This window comes from Mustela putorius, unplaced genomic scaffold (genome assembly GCF_011764305.1).
Source record: "Mustela putorius furo isolate JIRA1106 unplaced genomic scaffold, ASM1176430v1.1 tig00000095_pilon_pilon_pilon, whole genome shotgun sequence".
In the NCBI taxonomy this organism is placed as follows: domain Eukaryota; kingdom Metazoa; phylum Chordata; class Mammalia; order Carnivora; family Mustelidae; genus Mustela; species Mustela putorius.
In genome coordinates this window covers 34879262-34897364 of record NW_025421280.1, presented here as the reverse complement: position 1 = coordinate 34897364, position 18103 = coordinate 34879262, and the positions used below count along the sequence as shown (strand labels likewise).

The following is an 18103-nucleotide window of genomic DNA, read 5'->3' as shown; positions in this document are numbered from 1 at the left end:
ATCTGCTATTACCATTAATTACAACCATTATAGCAAGGCTTTTGTTATAGACTCCAAAGACCAGACACTGAAATGGAAATGGAGTATTTAATAGGCAGATTGTGATGACCCACTAAAAAAGAAGAGCTAATCTGGAATTCTCGAAAGTTATTGCTACACACGGTGATGATAGAGTCTATCTTGTAATTAAGAATGAGTTGATAGGGGCGCCTGGGTGGCTCAGTGGGTTAACGCCTCTGCTTTCGGTTCAGGTCATGATCCCAGGGTCCTGGGATCGAGCCCCGCATGGGGCTCTCTGCTCAGCAGGGAGCCTTTCCTTCTCTCTCTCTGTCTCTCTGCCTGCTTCTCTGCCTACTTGTGATCTCTGTCTGTCAAATGAATAAATAAAATCTTTAAAAAAAAAAAAAAAAAAAAAAAAAAAAAAAAAAGAATGAGTTGATAAAGCTGAGTGTAATTTCCAGGAAGGAAGGAAGGAAAAAAAGAATATAAAGAGACTTAACTGAGACATGGATTTGAACTCCCAGCTGACTCACTCTGCAGACTGCTGATAAACCAGGCTACCATTCTTCCCATAATTTCCCATAATTATGCTGTGTTGGCTCCAACCTGTCATCAAGCAGATTTTCCATGCCCACAATCTTCTACACTCTAAAATTGGGGTCCTCAAAGTAAAACTCACACTGAGAGAAGCAACATTGGGAATTTATTAGAAAAGCAAATTGTCAGCCTGATGTCTAAATCTGAATCTCATATTCCGAGTTGGGGCGGGAGGCAGCTATGTGAGTATTAACAAACCTTCCAGTGGATTCTGAGGCAAAGCACAGTTTGAGAAACTCTGCTCTGAAACCTTGAGTTCATACTGCTTGGTTTTGAGTTTCCTGCATGCTAAGTGGAAGCTGCAGAATTTTGAAAGAAGGAGAACTTATGTTTTTCCTATCTTATTCCTATGAGTTGGCACAATGTGAAGAAGGAGTAAATAAAAGTGGGGTAATTGAGTAGTGTGAGAAAAAGGAGGACAAAAACAAAAGAGGCTGAGGAAAGGAGAGTGACTAAAAGAGAGGTAAAAGGAAAGGAAAAGACTTTAAAATATTATTTATTTATTTGAGAGAGAGAGAGAGCGTGCACAGTGGGGAGGGGCAGAGGGAGAAGGAGAAGCAGGCTCCCCCAAAAGCAGGAAGCCGGATGCTGGGCCTTGATGCCCTGTGATCATGACCCGAGCCCAAGGCAGATGCTTAACCTACTGAGCAGCCCAGGTTCGCTGGAAAAGATTAATAATATTCAATTTTGTGATGAGCACTGGGTATTGTACGTAAGTGTTAATCATGATATTGTATACCTGAAACTAATATTACACTGTATTTAACTAACTGGAATTTAAATAAAATCTTTTTTTAAAAAGAAAAAATAATATGATCCAATTCATATCAGGATTTTCTCTTTTTTTTTTATCATGTTATGTTACTCACCATACATCATTAGTGTAGTGTTCCCAGACTCATTGTTTATGTATAACACCCAGGGCTCCATGCAATACTTGCCCTTCTTAACACCCACCACCGGCTCACCCATTCCTCCAAAATCCTCTAAAATCCTCAGTTTGTTTCTTGGAGTCCACAGTCTCTCATGGTTTGTCTCCCCCTCCAATTTCCCCCAATTCACTTTTCCTTTCTTTCTCCTAATGTCCTCCATGTTTTTCCTTATGTTCCACAAGTAAGTGAAACCACATGATAGTTGACTTTCTCTGCTTGACTTATTTCACTCAGCATAATCTCCTCTAGTTTCATCCATGTTGATGCAGAAGTTGGGTATTCATTTCATCCTTTCTAATGGGTGAGTAATATTCCATTGTATATAGACAAGAGATCCTTGTACATCTGTTACATATCCTCTCCTCTGTATTACCATCAGTCTCATCAAGAACATGGAGCCAGAAAACCAAACAGGTGTAGCAGAATTCCTCCTCCTGGGTCTCACAGAAGATACAAAATGGCAGCCCCTTCTATTTGGACTGTTCTTGACCATGTACCTGGTCACTGTGCTTGGAAACCTGCTCATCATCCTGGCTATCAGCTCTGATTCCCACCTCCACACGCCCATGTACTTCTTCCTCTCCCACCTGGCCTTCACTGACATCTGCTTCACCACCACCACCATTCCCAAGATGCTGGTGAACATCCAAAGACAGAGCAAATCCATCAGTTACACAGGTTGCCTCACCCAGGTTGGTTTCATCCTCTTTTTTGCATGCTTGGAAAACTTCCTCCTTGCAGTAATGGCTTATGACCGCTATGTGGCCATCTGCCAGCCACTGAGGTACACAGTCATCATGAACCCCTACCTCTGTGGCCTGCTGATTCTACTCTCCCTGACCATCAGCATTGCAGATGCCCTACTCCACAGTCTGATGGTGCTACGACTCTCCTTCTGCAGAGACCTGGAAATTCCCCACTTCTTCTGTGAACTTGCTCAGGTCATCAAACTCGCCTGTTCTGATACGCTCATCAATAACATCCTGGTGTATTTAGTAGCTAGCATATTGGGTGGTGTCCCCCTCCTTGGGATTATTTTCTCTTACATTCAAATTGTCTCTTCCACTCGAAGAATGTCATCAGCTGGAGGGAAATACAAAGCCTTTTCTACCTGTGGTTCTCATCTCTCAGTTGTTTCTTTGTTCTATGGGACAGCTTTTGGGGTGTACATTAGTTCTGCAGTTACTCATTCTTCCAGGGATACTGCAAGTGCCTCCGTGATGTACACTGTGGTCCCTCCAATGTTGAACCCCTTTATCTACAGCCTGAGGAACAAGAACATTAAGGGAGCCTTGAAGAAACTCATCTGAGAAACATCTTGTTATTGTGTCATCTGCCTTGCTCTTGGGCTTCTAGAATGAGTCGAAGTACAGAATACTGGGTGAGTCAGATTGTCTGACCCTTCTCTCAGCAAGTTTTTATCTTTCAGTGGCTAAACACCATAAACAGAGTTCAACTTACGTATGAAAACTGACTTTGGTTTCTATAGCTTTGGTGTTTTTAAAAATTTATATGACACTGTGAGCTTGATTTTTGGGGGACCATCAAAGCAGAATCAGAGTAAGGGATTCTTTATATGGTTGTTTTAGGGGAACTGTTTTCAGGAAAATGTTAGTGACAGAAGGAGAGGGTGGGGAAAGTGCTAAACCATGGTGTCATTATAGCCAGAGGACTTGCCTAGATTTGATGTGCTCTTAATGACTAGAATGAAGTGTCTTTGTGAAGAGATATGAGATGTGTCCATGTGAGGAGAGGGGTATGTTAATTAGCTTGCTCAGTAATAATTCTATTATGTATGTGTATCAACTCATCATTATGTACACTTTAAATATGTAATTAAAAAAAGAGAGGTTCCTGGGTGGCTCAGTCAGTTAAGAGTCCAACTCTTGATTTCAGCTCAAGTCATGATCTCAGGGTCATATGATCCAGCCCCACAAAGGGCTCTGTGCTCAGTGGGGAATAGTTTGGGGATTCTCTCCCTCTCTCTCTACCTCTTCTCACATTCACACACTCTTTCTCAAATAAATAAAAATAAATCTTAAAAAAAATAAAAAGTAGGGCACCTGGATGGATCAATCATTTAATGTCTGCCTTCACCTCAGGTCATAATCCCCAGGTCCTAGGACTGAGTCCCATATTGGGCTCCCTGCTCAGTGGGTTGTGTGCTCCTCCCTCACCCTCTGCCCCTCCTCTGGCTTGTGCTCTGCTCTCTCTTGCTCACTCTTTCTCTCTCTCTCAAATAAATAAATAAAATCTTTAGAAGAAAATAAAAAGTAATATATTTTAAAAAGGGGTGGACACAATAGCCAAACTATGGAAAGAACCTAGATGTCCATCAATGGATGAACGGATAAAGATAATGTGGCATATATACACAATGGAATACTATGCAGCTGTCAAAAGAAATGAAATCTTGCCATTTGTGATGACGTGGATGGAACTAGAGGGTATTATGTTTAGCGAAATAAGTCAATCAGAGAAAGACAACTATCACATGATCTCCCTGATATGAGGAGTGGAGATTCAATGTGGGGGGTTTGGGGGTAGGAAAAGAATAAATGAAACAAGTTGGGATAGGGAGGGAGAGAAACCATGAGACTCTTAATCTCACACAAAAAAAACTGAGGGTTGCCTGGGGGAGAGTGGTAGGGAGAGTGATGGGGTTATGAACATTAGGGAGGGTATGTGCTATGATGAGTGCTGTGAAGTGTGTAAACCTGGCGATTCACAAACCTGTACCCCTGGAGCTAATAATACATTATATGTTTATTAAAAAATTTAAAAATTATTTTTAAAAAAGGTGGAGATTAAAGCAAAGCATTCTAAGTCTCAGAATGAGGCAAACAGCCTATGTGAATTTGAGAAAGGCAAGGAATTTGGCAAACTTGAGGTCTTATTTCCTTTACCAATTATCCTGATAATCTCTTTTTTTGAAGATTTTATTTATTTATTTGACAGAGAGAGAGATCACAAGTAGGCAGAGAGGCAGGCAGAGAGAGAGGAGGAAGCAGGCTCCCTGCCGAGCAGAGAGCCCAACACCGGGCTCGATCCCAGGACCCTGGGATCATGACCCGAGCGGAAGGCAAAGGCTTTAACCCACTGAGCCACCTAGGCACCCCAGTTATCCTGATAATCTTAACAAGAACTCTAATAATGCCATTTTCCTGCTAAGCAATTTGTATTGTTTCAATATTTAGTCTTACCACCTAAAGACTTGTTGAATGGCACCATCCTTCCCCTGAAATGCCACATTGTCATAAGTAAACTGTTCACTGCTTCTGTCCTCAATAGAATCTTCCTATGTGTGCCCATTTCATTGGTTCTATTTTTCACTCTGATTCAGAACCAGACCATTTTACTTACTATATCTCTATAATTAATCTTGATAGATAAGAAAGCAATTACTCTGTTCTCACTTGCCATCAAATCAAATGCTCTTTCTCCATTGCTTTCATACAATCTTAAAATCAGTCTCTCAAGTACAGTAACATTACAGAATTTCCATTAAGCCTATAAAGCTATTTAAGGCAAACTGACATTTTTATGACACTGTGCATACCTATCCAACAATAAAATATTCTTTACATTTATTTGGGTCTCCCTTGTAAGTACTTTTAACGTTTTAAGGACCTGCTACACTGTTTTTCATAGTAGTTGTACCAGTTTACAATCCCACAAATAGTGTAAATGGTTCCTTTTTTAATCTACTCATGGGTATTTGTTGTCTCTGGTTAACAGAGACATGTAAACAAGTATAAAGTAGTATCTCAGTGAGGTTTTGATTTGCATTTCCCTGATGTCTAGTGATGTTGAGAACCTTTTTATGTACATGATGGTAATTTTATGTCTTTTTAAAGAAGCTGTCTATTCAGCTCCTTTTCCTATTTTATGTTTTTTAAAATTTTTAATTTCAGGTTTTTATTTAAATCCCAGTTAACATACAGTGTAGTACCAGTTTCAGAAGTAGAATATAGTGATTCATCACTTACATACAACACTTGGTGCCCATCATAATGAGTGCTCTCCTTAATGTCCACCACCCATTTAAACCACCCCCAACCCACCTCCCCTCCAGCAACCCTCAGTTTGTCCTTTATTGTAAGAACCCATTTTATGGTTTGCCTTCCTCTCTTTTTTGCTACTTATGTTCATCAGTTTTGTTTCTTAAATTCCACACAAGTGAGATCATATGGTATTTATTATTTTAAAATTGAGGCAAAATACACATAGCCTAAAATTTACATTTAAAAAAAATTTTTTTCCATGTTCCAAGATTGTTTATGCACCACACCTAGTGCTCCATGCAATACATGCCCTCCTTAATACCCACTACCAGGCTTACCCATTCCCCTACCCCTCTCCCCTCCAAAACCCTCAGTTCGTTTCTCAGAGTCCACAGTCTCTCGTGGTTCCTCTCCCCCTCCAATTTCTCCCAACTCACTTCTCCTTTCCAACTCCCAATGTCTTCCATGTTATTCCTTATGCTCCACAAGTGAAACCATATGATAACTGACTTTCCCTGCTTGACTTATTTCACTCAGCATAATCTCCTCCAGTCCCGTCCATGTTGATACAGAAGTTGGGTATTCATCCTTTCTGATGGAGGTGTAATTTTCCATTGTGTATATGAACTGAATCTTCTTTATCTATTCATCTGTTGAAGGGCATCTTGGCTCTTTCCACAGTTTGGAGGTTGTGGCCATTGCTGCTATGAACATTGGGGGTACAGACAGCCCTTTTCACTGCATCTGTATCTTTGGGGCACATATCCAGTAGTGCAATTGCAGGGTCACAGAGTAGCTCTATTTTTGTTTCTTAAGAAATCCCCACAATGTTTTCCAAAGTGGCTGCAACAACTTGCATTCCCACCAACAGTGTAAGAGGCTTCCCCTTTCTCCACATCCTCCCCAGCATTTGTTGTTTACTGTCTTGTTAATTTGGGCCATTCTAACTGGTATAAGGTGGTATCTCAATGTGGTTTTGATTTGATTCTCCCTGATGGCTAATGATGATGAACATTTTTTCATGCATCTGTTAGCCATTTGTATGTCTTCTTTGGAGAAGTGTCTATTCATGTCTTCAGCCCATTTTTTTTTTTTTACATACCCATTTTGAATGTTGAGTTGAGGAGTTCTTTATAGATCTTAAGTATCAGCCCTCTGTCTGTAGTATCATTTGCAAATATCTTCTCATATTCCATGGGTTGCCTCTTTGTTTTATTGACTGTTTCCTTTGCTGTGCAGAATCTTTGGATCTCAATGAAGTTCCAAAAGTTCATTTTTGCTTTTGTTTCCTTTGCCTTTGGAGACATGTCTTGAAAGAAGTTGCTGTGGCCAATGTCCAAGAAGTTACTGCTTTTGTTCTCCTCTAGGATTTTGATAGGTTCCTTTGCCTATTTTAACATCCAATTATCTGAGGGGTATCTGGGTTGTTCAGTCAGTTAAAGCATCTGTCTTTGGCTCAGGTCTTTATCCCAGGGACCTGGGGCTGAACCCTATGTTGGGGCTCTCTGCTCAGCAGGGAGCCTGCATCTCCCTCTCCCCCTGCCTGTCACTCCCCCTGCTTGTGCTCTTTCTGCCAAATAAATAAAATCTTTTTTAAAAAATAAAACCCGATTGTTTGATTTTTTGGTATTGAGTTATATGAGTTTCTTATATAATGGGGATATGAACCTTTTAATGGATATGAGTTTTGCACAGATTTTCTCTCCATTTCACAGGTTGCCTTTTTGATTGTTCCTTTTCTTAGGTAGATTCTTTTTAGTTTGATATACTCCCACATTTATTTTTGCTTTGCTGCCTTTGCTTTTCATGTCAAATCCAAAAAAATCATTGCCAAGCATCAACCAGGCTAGGCTATCCCCTATGTACTGTCTTAGGAGTTTTATAGTTTCAGCTCTTACATTGAAGTATTTAATCCATTCTGAACTGTTTTGTTAGTAGTGCAAGACTGGAGTCCACTTTCATTCTTTATTCCTCATTACTCAGAAGAGTAAGTATTTATGTCAACATAAATCAGCAGAACCCTTTGGCTCCAGCACACTTACCATTTGCATTTTCGTTTTCTTGTGCTACATAGAAAACTATATCAGTTTTTGAGCCCAATTACATATTCAGATTTCTCTATTTTTCATGTGTTTGAAGTTTACTGGTGCTAAGATGGTGAAGACTAATATTACAATGCCATCCTGTCATCAGTCTATTTTCAAAAAATGTATCTTGAAAACATAGGTGGCTCAGTGGGTTAGGCTGCTGCCTTCGGCTCGGGTCATGGTCTCAGGGTCCTGGGATCGAGTCCCACGTCAGTCTCTCTGCTCTGCAGGGAGCCTGCTTCCTCCTCTCTTTCTCTGCCTGCCTCTATGCCTACTTGTGATCTCTCTCTGTCAAATAAATAAATAAATAAAATCTTGAGAAAAAAAAGAAAAGTACATTAGAAAGAGCTAAAATGTGAAATACATTGGTGAATACATGAAAATACTGAAATGCTTAAAGAAAAATGTTTTCAAGTGAATATGAATATGGAATATCACCCACACCTATTATTACAGATGAAATCTCTGGGTGATGGACAAACTGCTTACTCAGTTTGTTTCACTCAGGTTATGGTATCAAGCCCTAAGTTAAGCTCCACACTCAGTGGAGAGTCTGCTGGAGATTGTCTCCATCTTCTTTGTACTCTGCCCCTCCCTCTATCACATGCAATCTCTCTCTCTCTCTCTTCCTCTCAAATAAATAAATAAATAAATAATCCTAAAATATAATAATAAATAACCTTGATGCAACTTGGTGGCATAGTTGGTTAGGCATCCAACTCTTGATTTTGGCTCAGGTCATTATCTCAGGGTTGTGATATTGAGCCATATGTCCAGTTCTACACTGGGAATGGAACCTGCCTGAGATTCTCTCTCTCTCCCTCTGCCATTCCCCATCCTTGTTCATTCTCTCTCTCAAAATATACCAACACTCTCCAAGGACATGTAATTTCTCTTCATAAAACTATTAGGGGTGCCTGGGTGGCTCAGTTGGTTAAGCAGATGCCTTGGGCTCAGGTCACGGTCCCAGTGTCCTCAGATTGAGTCCCATATTAGTCTCCCTGCTCAGCAGAGAGCCTGCTTCTTCCTCTCCCTCTGCCTGCCACTCTGCCTACTTGTGCTGTCTATATTTATGTCAAATAAATAAATAAAATCTTAAAAAAAGATTTTTAAATAAATAAATAAATAAAATGAAGAAGCACCATTCGATCTAAAATCCCCCCAATGGGAAGAAAAACGTGCTCTGTATCTATTGGGCAGAACTTGGAATAAGTGATTATGAAAATCTGAAAAGAGTATGAAGTCTGTCTACATTGATCACAGCCACAAGGATCACAAAGAGTAAATGAGATTCTCCCATTTAAAACACAGATCAGGAAAGAGGTATAGAAAACATTTGATGACTCCAAAGGTGAAATACCCTAGGAGTTTGAATTCCACAATATCTTAATTATATTTATAAATATATTACTTACACCCATATGTAAAAAATATCTGCACACTTAAAATTGCAATCAGGTTTTGAGATATCCCTAATCACATAGTAATACCTTTGTAACTTTAAGTCTAGAATTCATTATAAAAGGAGTGTGTTTATGTGTGTGCAAGGTGTGTTAAACAGAGGTAAGCATGAACAGATAGGCAGAATAGATGATATACGCCTGGCCTCATAGTCTCAAGTATTAGCCATCAGGTATCCCTCTCTTCTATAGTCTTGGTCTTTAAGGATTTGCAGAGCCCAGGGATTGGAAGGACACTAAAAATGTTGTCTAATGAGGAGCTTTGGATATTGACCCTCCAGGGAGAGAACACTGTAAAGAGTCAGCCTGTGACAACCTAATTCCACAGCCCTTACCTAGTCAGGAAGAACCACACCTGAGGCTCTAACCAGGAATGATCTTTCTTGACCACAAGCCGACTGCCTCACTTGGTCTCTCTGCCCTTCCTGAAGACAGATCTTCCATCTTTGTATCTAGGTGACATATCATGCACCACTCTACACTGATGCCAGCCAGGTAACTGAAAGTCTTTTAGTTAATGCTTCAGTAAGGAGGGCAGGCATTTTACTACAGATTCATCCAGGGGAAGAAATGAGGAGTGTGCATGCATGAAATGATGAGACTCAGTGTCCCATGCATTCCAGCCTTTCTTCCTGTTAACAAGTTCCTGTTTGTACAGATACAGACCCCAGTCTCAATCAGCTGGACTCCTAATCTCTCTAAAACATGACAGAACATATTTTCCTCCTGAGTAGAAATCAGCCCATTTTAAAACAAGATGACTATTATATGCTTTCTCCCACTTACTCAGTTCTTGTGATGGTCATGGGGAAGGGTTTTGGGTCAGTTTTTCCTTTTACTTGCATTCCTGATTCCTAACATACCATATGGAGATGAGGGTATTATCCCTGTAGCTCACTTGAGGACACAAGGAAGGGAGTCAGATACAGAGAAACAGAGCCAGACACTTTCCTAGGACATGTAATTTCTCTTCATAAAATTATAAACATTTTATGTAACAATAGCAGAGATGTATAACAGAAAAAACATATGGCCACCCTTCCACTCATTCCAGAATGAGCAAATGTTGACATTCTGCCATACTGGCTGCAGGTCTTTTTTATAAAGTAGAAAAATGGGTGTATATGTGAAGAGAAAGTATCTTTTTTTCTCTCCCTCCTTTCCTGTTCTCCCCTCCCCAGACACAGTACAATCTCAAATATGATGGCATCCCCCATGCATAGTTTCATATTGCACATGTCTTCATAAACATATATAGGATAAAAGACATTGACCATAATAACTATCACTTAGAGAATGGAGAAATAAAATGATGTAACAGTATCATGTAATACTCTCTGGTAATTAAAATTAGTGACTGGGACTAAATATACCAACATAATAAAAAGTAAATAGCATAAGCATGCCAGTTTTAAATGGCATGTATTGTATGTTTCCATGTATATAAAGCTTTTAAAATGCAAAAGAATATACTTTTTTATCAGAGGATAATACTAATCATAACAAAAATTTCAGGGGAATAATGTATATAAAGTCAATGTACTGGTTCCCCTGGAGAAGGAAAAGAATCAAGATTGTACAAACTTATGATGTGGGGGTTTCACCTGTATCTCTATGATTTACTGCAATCAAAACACCAAGAATGAGGAGAGTGAAGTGTCTAAACTTGATCATATCAACTATTGGGAAACCCAGCACTTCACTGTGGTCTCTCTGTTATTTTTTGCTTGGTTTTATTTTTATTAGGGATTATAGCCTGAGAGATTTCAACATATATATCTGAAGTTTTATCATGTAATTTTTTCTTACCTTTTTATATTATATCAAACTATAATCCTGATTCATTTTTTTTCTTTTTATTATAATTTTTTATTATGTTATGTCACCATACACTACATCATTATTGCATGATTCACTGTTTGCATAAAGCAAGCAGTGCTCCAGGTCATACATGCCCTCCTTAATACTCATCACTGGGCTCACCCATGCCCCTGCCAGAACCCTCAGTTTGCTTCCCAGAGTCCGTGTCTCTCATGGTTCATTTCCCCCTTTGATTACCACCCCCTCATACTCCCCTTCCTTCTCCTAATGTCCTCCATGCTATTCCTTATGTTCCACAAATAGGTGAAATCATATGATCATTGTCTTTCTCTGTTTGACTTATTTAACTTAGCATAATCTCCTCCAGTTCTATCCATGTTGATGCAAATGTTGGGTACTCATTTTTTCTTTAATTCACTTTGACTGCTATGTAGTTCATCATCTGTCCATGCCAAATGAATACTGACATCATTCCTGTGAACTTTATTCCTTTTCTGCACAATAAAGATTCCAAGCTAGAGTTTCAACTCATAAACACTTCTCTGAAATTTGCAGTTATCATGGTAAGGAGGTACTCTCTTTTCGTTGTCTTTCCTCGTTGCCCTTCCCACTACTTCCTTCTGAGAAATGAAATATTCCAGGTGCCACTGTTCCTGGACCAAAACCACACACACACACACACACACACACACACACACACAGTAAACGTTACTAGCAGTGTCCTATATGCTGAGTGCTGTGCTGGCTGCTCTTCTTCTATGCACTGCTCATCACTACAACATCCCTGTAAGACTTGGTGACAGTTTACACTCTATATTGAAGACACCAATGCCTCCATACAGTTGAGCAGCTTTTCCCATTTACAAAGCAAGTGCTGGTTTGGGTCACATTCTGAGTTCTGGGTCTAAGTAATACACCAAATGATAAAGGCTGTCATGGACACTTCTGTCTTCCCCAGGTGAGGAAGCACCACTGCTTCACAAAGAATTCCTATTAGGGCACCAGATTATCTTCTAAGTATCTTATAAATCTGCAATGTCTTGAAGGTCTTTGTCTTCCAAGGACCAATAATTGTTTGAATTTTCCTCTATTTTGAAGAGTCTGAGCATTTGATTGTTTCTCTCATGTAGCTGCTATTTATTTATTTATTTATTTATTTATTGTTATCATTAACAGTTTAATAGAGGTGACCTAGCAAGGCTAAATAGTACATGTGTGTGTGTGTGTTTTAAATTTTGTTTTAAATTTTTAAAAATTTTTTTTTCAGTGTTCCAGAATTGTTTATGCACCACACTCAGTGCTCCATGCAATATGGGTCTTTCTGAATACCCACCACCAGGCTAACCCATCCCCTCACACCCCTCTCCTTTCCAAACCCTCAGTTTGCTTCTCAGAGTCCACAGTCTGTCATGGTTCGTATCCCTCTCCGATTTCCAACTCACTTCTCCCCAACACCCAATGTCTTCCATGTTATTCCTTATGCTCCACAAGTAAGTGAAACCATATGATAGTTGACTTTCCCTGCTTGACTTATTTCACTCAGCATAATCTCCTCCAGTCCCATCCATGTTGATACAAAAGTTGGGTATTCATCCTTTCTGATGGAGGCACAATACTCCATTGTATATATGTGCCATATCTTCTTTATCCATTCATCTGTTGAAGGACATCTTGGCTCTTTCCACATTTTGGCAATTGTGGCCATTGCTACTATGAACATTGGGGTACAGATGGCCCTTCTTTTCACTGTTATCTTTATCTTTGAGGCAAATATCCAATAGTGCAATTGCAGGGTCATAGAATAGCTCTATTTTTAATTTCTTAAGGAATATTAAGCGTTTTTCTTAATTTCTTAAGGAATCCACAGTGTTTTCCAAAGTGGCTGCAGCTACTTGCATTCCCACCAACAGTGGAAGAGGGTTCCCCTTTCTCCACATCCTCTCCAGCATTTGTTGTTTACTGTCTTGTTAAAATTGGCCATTCTAACTGGTGTAAGGTGGTATCTCAATGTGGTTTTGATTTGAATCTCCCCAATGGCTAATGATGATGAACATTTTTTTCATATGTCTCTTAGCCATTTGTATGTCTTCTTTGGAGAAGTGTCTGTTCATGTCTTCTGCCCATTTTCTGGCATGAAGATCTCTTTTTTAAGTGTTGAGTTTGAGGAGTTCTTGGCAGATTTTGGATATCAGCCCTTTGTCTATAATATCATTTGCAAATATCTTCTCTTATGTAGCTGATTTTTTAAAATGATATGCCACCTGTCACCTTGGGTGGGAAAGTCCCCTAAGGAGAGAGAACATCACTGACATAGCTGCCTAGTTTCTCTTAGAATAAACCACTAACATAGATGAGTAGCATTTCCATGAAGGAGTCTTAAGACTTTCAATTTTATAAGCAACACTTTTCAATCTATGCTAAGGTGTAGAGCATATACTTGAATAAATGCCATGACCTGCTACATATTTTCACACTGCTACTCTATGTCATGGGTAGAGGTAGACATGCCTTGTATTGTGACAGGAGATTTAAGGGCATTTCTCAAAATGAAAATATTAAAATTATGAAAGGAACTTATCATACATAAGATGTTTTAAGAATGCTAATGCTGTATCCAGGAGCATTAAAAATGATTGGTCAAGTCAGTCAAGTCATCCCATATGCAGAATTTAAAAAAACAGAACAAATGAGTACAGGGGAAAAGATAGAGGAGAAACCATGAAACAGACTCTTAACTACAGAGAACAAATGGATGGGTACCAGAGAGGAAGGGTTGGGAGGGATAATTTAGATGATGGAGTTCAAGGGAGGCACTTGTTTGATCACCTTGTATTGTGTGGAGGTGTTGAATCATGGACTGTTACCTGAATTTAATATTGCACTCTAACTGGAACTTCAATTTGTGGAGCATAACAAATAACATGGAGGACATGGGGAGATGGAGAGGAGAAGGGAGTTGAGGGAAATTGGAAGGGGAGGTGAACCATGAGAGACTATGGACTCTGAAAAACAACCTGAGGGTTTTGAAGGGGTGGAGGGTGGGATGTTGGGGGAACCAGCTGGTGGGTATTAGGGAGGGCACAGATTGCATGGAGCACTGGGTGTGGTACAAAAACAATGAATACTGTTATACTGAAAAGAAATAAAAAATTTAAAAAAGAAAAAGAAAAATAATTTTAAAAAACCCCATAGGTTCTGCAAAACAAAACAAAACAAAACAAACCTTAAAAAAAGGAATGTTAATCTCACAAAACAAACTGAGGGTTGCTGGGGGGAGGGGGTTTGGGAGAAGGGGGTGGTATTATGGACATTGGGGAGGGTATGTGCTTTGGTGAGTGCTGTGAAGTGTGTAAACCCGGTGATTCACAGACCTGTACCACTGGGGATAAAAATACATGTTTATAAAAAATAAAAAATTATATTAAAAAAAAAAAAAAGAATGTTGTTTCAGCAGTCAGATGACCTGAAATCATATCTAGTCTTTGACACACACTGTGTACTTCATATCCATGATATAATTCATCTCACCTAAGTGTCCCCATGAGTGAATGGAGTAATAAAATGACTTAACTCATCAGTAATTTGACACACCTTTCCGATGATTCTGAGCATATCAAAGATGACAGGGCAAACTCTGTAGAGAGACTGAATAACATCATTTTTGCCTTTCTATTGTTTGGAGACAAAAAATATTTCTGAAGGAAACACCATTCTCATTCATCTTAAACTTAACACCTAACACAATATATGAAGCAGAACTGGTGATCAAAAAAACAAGGGCCAATGGAGGGAAGAGGGGGGAAAAGAGTAGGAAATAATGATGGAAAAATTAGCATAGGGAAAAACTGGAATAGTCACATGGATTCTCAATAGTTTTTTTTTTTTTCATTTTTCTAAAAGCACTGTCTCTCAAACTTTGGTGATATCAAATTCATCTGTCTGGCTTGCCAAAACTAGATGGCTGGTCCTCACCTCAGAGTTTATTAGCAATATATCTGGACTGATACCAGAATTTGTATTTTTAACAATTCCCAGGTGATGTTGTTGTGGCTCACCCAGAGACCATTCCTTTTTTTTTTTTTTTTAACTTTCACCCCATGTTTTCCATCAAATTCATCAACAACATGGGACCCAGAAACCAGACAGTATTTTCAGAATTCTTTCTCCTAGGATTGACAGATGATCCAGAACTGCAACTCCTCCTCTTCAGTCTGTTCCTGTCCACGTACCTGGTCACCATCCTGGGAAATATGCTCATTATCCTGGCTGTCATCTCTGATTCCCACCTCCACACCCCAATGTACTTCTTCCTCTCCAACCTGTCCTTTACGGACATCTGTTTAAGCACAACCACCATCCCAAAGATGCTGGTGAACATCCAAGCACAGATTCAGAGCATCAGTTATACAGGCTGCCTCACCCAGGTCTGCTTTGTCTTGACTTTTGTTGGTTTGGAAAACTTTCTCCTTGCAGCAATGGCCTATGACCGCTATGTGGCCATTTGCCATCCCTTGAGGTACACCGTTATCATGAATGCCCAACTCTGTGGCCTGCTGACGGTACTTTCCCTGCTCATTAGCATTGCCAATGCCCTACTCCATAGTCTGATGATACTACAGTTATCCTTCTGTAAGGACTTGGATATCCCCCACTACTTCTGTGAACTCGGTCAGATTGTCAAGCTTGCTTGCTCTGATACTCTCATCAATAATATCTTGGCATATTTTGCAGCTGGCTTATTTGCGGGTGTTCCACTCTCTGGAATCATTTTTTCTTACACTCAAATTTTCTCCTCTGTTTTGAGAATGCCATCAGCAGGCAGGAAATATAAAGCTTTCTCCACCTGTGGGTCTCACCTATCAGTTGTGTCCTTATTCTATGGGACTGCTTTTGGAGTGTACATTATTTCTGCAGTTAGTGACTCTTCCAGAAAGACTGCTGTGGCCTCCGTGATGTACATCGTGATTCCTCAAATGATGAACCCCTTTATCTACAGTCTGAGGAATAGTGACATGCAGGGTGCCTTGAAGAAACTCATCAGTAGGATACCTTTTTTCCTGTGATGGTGCCATGTACCTTGGGCTGGGTTGTAAGAATAAATCAGTATGATTTATTGTTATTATCATATTATATCATATTATCATTATCATATATGATTATATGAATCACAGGAGAACAAGGAAGTTAATTCTTCTATCACTGAATGCTTCTAACACAAGTAGATAACGTAACAGCCAAGTATATTTTAACTTAGAGTTGAAACCTAACTTTTATTTTTCTTTAGCTTTTTATGTTTGACAAATTATATCAATTCTTACTTCAAGGCTTTTCTCAGTTCCACAGAGGTAGAGCCTAAGGCAGAGATAGAAGTTTTATGTGTGTATGGATGACTCAGAAGAAGTAAATGCAGAATATGAATAGCTCAGAGAAAGGACAGGAAAATGACTATTGTCATATTTAGAGACTTGCTTCTCCCTGGTCCCGTAAGAGACCATGTCAGTTGAAACCCAAATCAGGCTACAGTGAGGTAAGGTAGTTCATCTTTCACACCCCAACTTAGTAATGGAGACCAGTCACTAGTAAAGTGTATTCCTTTGAGGCAGTATTAGTATCCATCCACTATACTCAGTTTCATTATCTATACAACTGGTATAATGGTATCATCTCATTTTGAAATAATTGTGAGTTGTGTTTTATCAGTGAGGAAGCCTTTAGTTCTAAGAAGAGAAAAATACCTATCCCTAATATGATCGAACAGGAAACAGTTGTCATTATTAGAACTTCAAGACAGGGAATGTGAAACAGGGGAGTAGGCTTCACTCTGTTCTGCATTTGGTGGCTTTGTCCTAGGACTCGTTCTCCTTCAGTCACAAGGTGGTGGCAGCAAATACAGATGTCATGCTTGAACATAATGCCCAGGGACAAAAAACAAAAACAATCACACAAAAAAAAACCTGTCCTTCCCAGTGTCAGATGAGAATAGGCCTCTTAATGGAGTCAATCAAAGCACATCTGTAGGAGGTGAAATGGAGACCCTCAATATGATATGCCCACATCCTAATCCCCCTAATTTGTGATTAGTACCTCATATGATAAAAGGATGAATGGCATCAGAACTTACTTGGAAAAGGGGTCTTTGCAAAGGATGCACTTACACTGGGTTATCTGGGTGAGCCCTAAATAGAAATCATGTTTCCTTATAGAACAAGTACAAGTGAAGGAGACCCAGAGAAAAGGAGGAGGCAATGTGACCATGCAGACAGATATAAATTGATGCCTCCAGTATTTGATTTCCAGTATCTGATCATTTTTGTCCTACAAACTGTCATTTTTATAGGATTCTAATGTGTCTTTTTTTTTCCTTACACTCCTTTACATTGCCCAATACTACGTATTAAATAAATTTGACCTAATACTGGTCTGGCTAAATGTTTAAACTTAATGAATTCTTACCAACACCATCCATATGATGGAAGAGAGGTTCCAGACACCCTTCTTCCTGGTAACACACTCACCATACAGGTACACAGAGATTAATTCCCTCTGAGAGAAATCCAGAAACTGGCTGGGTGACTCCTACATATCAGAGCCCTCTAAACAGGTAGGAAAAGCTGAGGTATGCTCACACCATTGACTCCACCCCTGGGATGGCACCTTACAACCAGGAGAGAGTCCCCGACTCAGAATCTCCCTGAAGAGTGAAAGTTTAAGACCACACACCTAGGGCCCCAACTTGTATGGCAAACCTGAGGGACTGGCTCCCAAATCTTCTAGCTGTGAGGGCAATGTGGCTTGGTGTTTCCAAGTCCCCAGATACCACAGAAAACCAAAAGGCAGTTTTTACAAGACTACATGGTTATCCTCCTGGGCTCAGCACAGAGGGAAGAGGTAGAAACACAAGGCTCCCACTTTTTCCCTGGGAGGTGTTTGACTACTTATTTCCCAAGGGCTGGGCTCTACTCAGCCTCTATCTGTGGTCTGATTGGGCTCCTCTGGAACCCTGAATTGGCTTCTGGACACTTCTGATGGAGGCATCAGATACCCCAATTTCACACTGCACTGCAAAATTATAGTAACCAAAACCATGTGGTACTAACATTAAAGCACACACACAGACTAATGGAAGAGGATGGAGAGCCCAGAATAAACACTCACATATACAATCAACTTGTATTTGACAAAGGAGCCAAGGATACTCAAAG

At 39.7% G+C, this 18103-nt stretch overlaps 2 protein-coding genes across 2 annotated transcripts; both read left to right on the top strand.

Annotated features, from left to right (window-relative positions):
- The first annotated feature begins 1915 nt into the window (after positions 1-1915).
- LOC101678541 (olfactory receptor 7G2-like) lies at positions 1916-2839 on the top strand. The gene has a single exon (XM_004771738.3). It carries the CDS (start codon positions 1922-1924, stop codon positions 2837-2839), a length of 918 nt encoding a protein of 305 aa, XP_004771795.1. The 5' UTR covers positions 1916-1921.
- A 12148-nt stretch (positions 2840-14987) lies between these two features.
- Positions 14988-15964, top strand: LOC101688635 (olfactory receptor 7G1-like). The gene has a single exon (XM_004771764.3). The coding sequence runs from the start codon at positions 14999-15001 to the stop codon at positions 15962-15964; it is 966 nt and encodes a 321-aa protein (XP_004771821.2). The 5' UTR covers positions 14988-14998.
- Positions 15965-18103: the final 2139 nt, after the last annotated feature.

Excerpts from the sequence above, each read along its gene's own strand:
- LOC101678541 (XM_004771738.3), top strand. The coding sequence starts at position 1,922 with ATGGAGCCAGAAAACCAAACAGGTGTAGCAGAATTCCTCCTCCTGGGT.
- LOC101688635 (XM_004771764.3), top strand. The coding sequence starts at position 14,999 with ATGTTTTCCATCAAATTCATCAACAACATGGGACCCAGAAACCAGACA.